At 57.6% G+C, this 1,565-nt stretch overlaps 1 protein-coding gene across 1 annotated transcript; it reads left to right on the top strand.

The window, feature by feature from the left end:
• Positions 1–183: 183 nt before the first annotated feature.
• Positions 184–1,297, top strand: LOC104618994 (NF-kappa-B inhibitor-interacting Ras-like protein 2). Its single transcript, XM_010284738.1, has 2 exons — positions 184–451; positions 845–1,297. The coding sequence occupies exons 1-2, from the start codon at positions 218–220 to the stop codon at positions 1,082–1,084; spliced, it is 474 nt and encodes a 157-aa protein (XP_010283040.1). The 5' UTR covers positions 184–217; the 3' UTR covers positions 1,085–1,297.
• The last annotated feature ends 268 nt before the right edge of the window (positions 1,298–1,565 follow it).

Raw genomic sequence — 1,565 nt, 5'->3', positions numbered from 1 at the left:
TGGGTGCCAGACAGCCCCGTGCTGCAGGTTGGCAGGGCCTGGCCCCCCTGGGCAAGGCTGTACCTGGAGACCCCCTAAACACGCCAGCGGAAGGGGTGGAGGAGACTCTGTCCTGCCCCACGACACCCTGCAGGACAGTTCTCTGGGTTGTGCCAGGGCCAGCTCCCTGGCCAGGATCCCCATGTCTCCCCTGCCCGCCTCTCTGGCAGGCTCCGACATGATTGAGACTCAGGAGGACATCTACGTGGGTTCCATTGAGACAGACCGGGGGGTGCGTGAGCAGGTGCGCTTCTATGACACGCGGGGCCTGCGGGACGGCCTGGAGCTTCCCAAGCACTGCTTCTCCTGCACGGACGGCTACGTGCTGGTCTATAGCACTGACAGCAAGGAGTCCTTCAAGCGGGTGGAACTCCTCAAGAAGGAGATTGACAAGTCCAAAGACAAGAAGGAGGTGAGTACCCCAGGGGAAAGGGACTGCAGAATGGGATCTGCTCCCCTTGTTCAGGTTCTTGCCCAGAGACTCCTTTTCTCTAGCTTGTCACTAGACGGTAACAGGAGTCCCTGTTCCATAAGACTCTCAGTTGTAACTGGCTACTGTCCTGGGATGCTTTCTGAGCGTGCGAGTGCTCAACAGGCACTTGCATTTTGGGGCTGGTTTGAGAAACAGGAGGAGAAGCTGCCAGAAGGGAGTACTGGGAAATGTGTTTTAAAAAGACTTAGCATGGAGGGGCAATTAGCTGTAGGACTGGGCCTGGTGCCAAGGGTCTTCAAGGCAGAGCCAGGCAGCACCGTTCAGCTCTGCATTTGCTACCTTCAGGGATTCTTCTCACCCTTTCTTGAACAGGTCACCATCGTGGTTTTGGGCAACAAGTGTGACCTGCAGGAGCAGCGCCGGGTGGACCATGACGCAGCCCAGCACTGGGCCAAGGGCGAGAAGGTGAAGCTGTGGGAGGTATCTGTGGCTGACCGGCGTACGCTGATTGAGCCGTTCATCTACCTGGCCAGTAAGATGACACAGCCACAAAGCAAGTCTGCTTTTCCCCTGAGTCGCAAGAACAAGGGCAGCGGATCCATGGATGGCTGAACCTTGTTTTCCCTTCCGTTGCCACCTCCTTTCCCTCACCTCTCTATTTCCCTTGCACATACCTCCTGCTGAGCCTGTTCGGTGTTGTGGAGCCTGCAGGGAAGCACGGTGGCTTGAGGAATGGGCGTCCCAGGGCTAGGGATGGTCTTTGAGGATAAGGGAGGTGACCCCTGTACCTGCACTGGGACAAGGACCACTCTTTTCACTGCCCAGCCCCTGGCAGATGTTGGGAGATGCTACAGGAAAGCCAGGATTCACCAAGTGATGCCCCTCTGCTCTCCAGGTGCAGGCTGGCAGACCTGAGGGCCACGTACTGCTAGAGGGGAGGCACAGTATGGGGCTGGCCAGCCAGTGGGAATCAGCTCCATGGCTGAGCACAGCCAGGCCCGAGGAAACAATTTTCTCTCTCCCCAGCTGCTCTGTTTTATATATGCTGATACCGTGTGAGAAGAGCCCATTTGCTGGCCCTGCCTCCAGCCCA

Source organism: Phaethon lepturus, unplaced genomic scaffold (assembly GCF_000687285.1).
Source record: "Phaethon lepturus isolate BGI_N335 unplaced genomic scaffold, ASM68728v1 scaffold30280, whole genome shotgun sequence".
Lineage (NCBI taxonomy): Eukaryota > Metazoa > Chordata > Aves > Phaethontiformes > Phaethontidae > Phaethon > Phaethon lepturus.
The sequence above is the reverse complement of the archived record's forward strand: the minus strand, read 5'-3'. Positions and strand labels throughout refer to the sequence as shown.

Excerpts from the sequence above, each read along its gene's own strand:
- LOC104618994 (XM_010284738.1), top strand. The coding sequence starts at position 218 with ATGATTGAGACTCAGGAGGACATCTACGTGGGTTCCATTGAGACAGAC. Across the intron at positions 452-844 it reads AGTCCAAAGACAAGAAGGAG|GTCACCATCGTGGTTTTGGG; the intron begins GTGAGTACCCCA and ends TTTCTTGAACAG.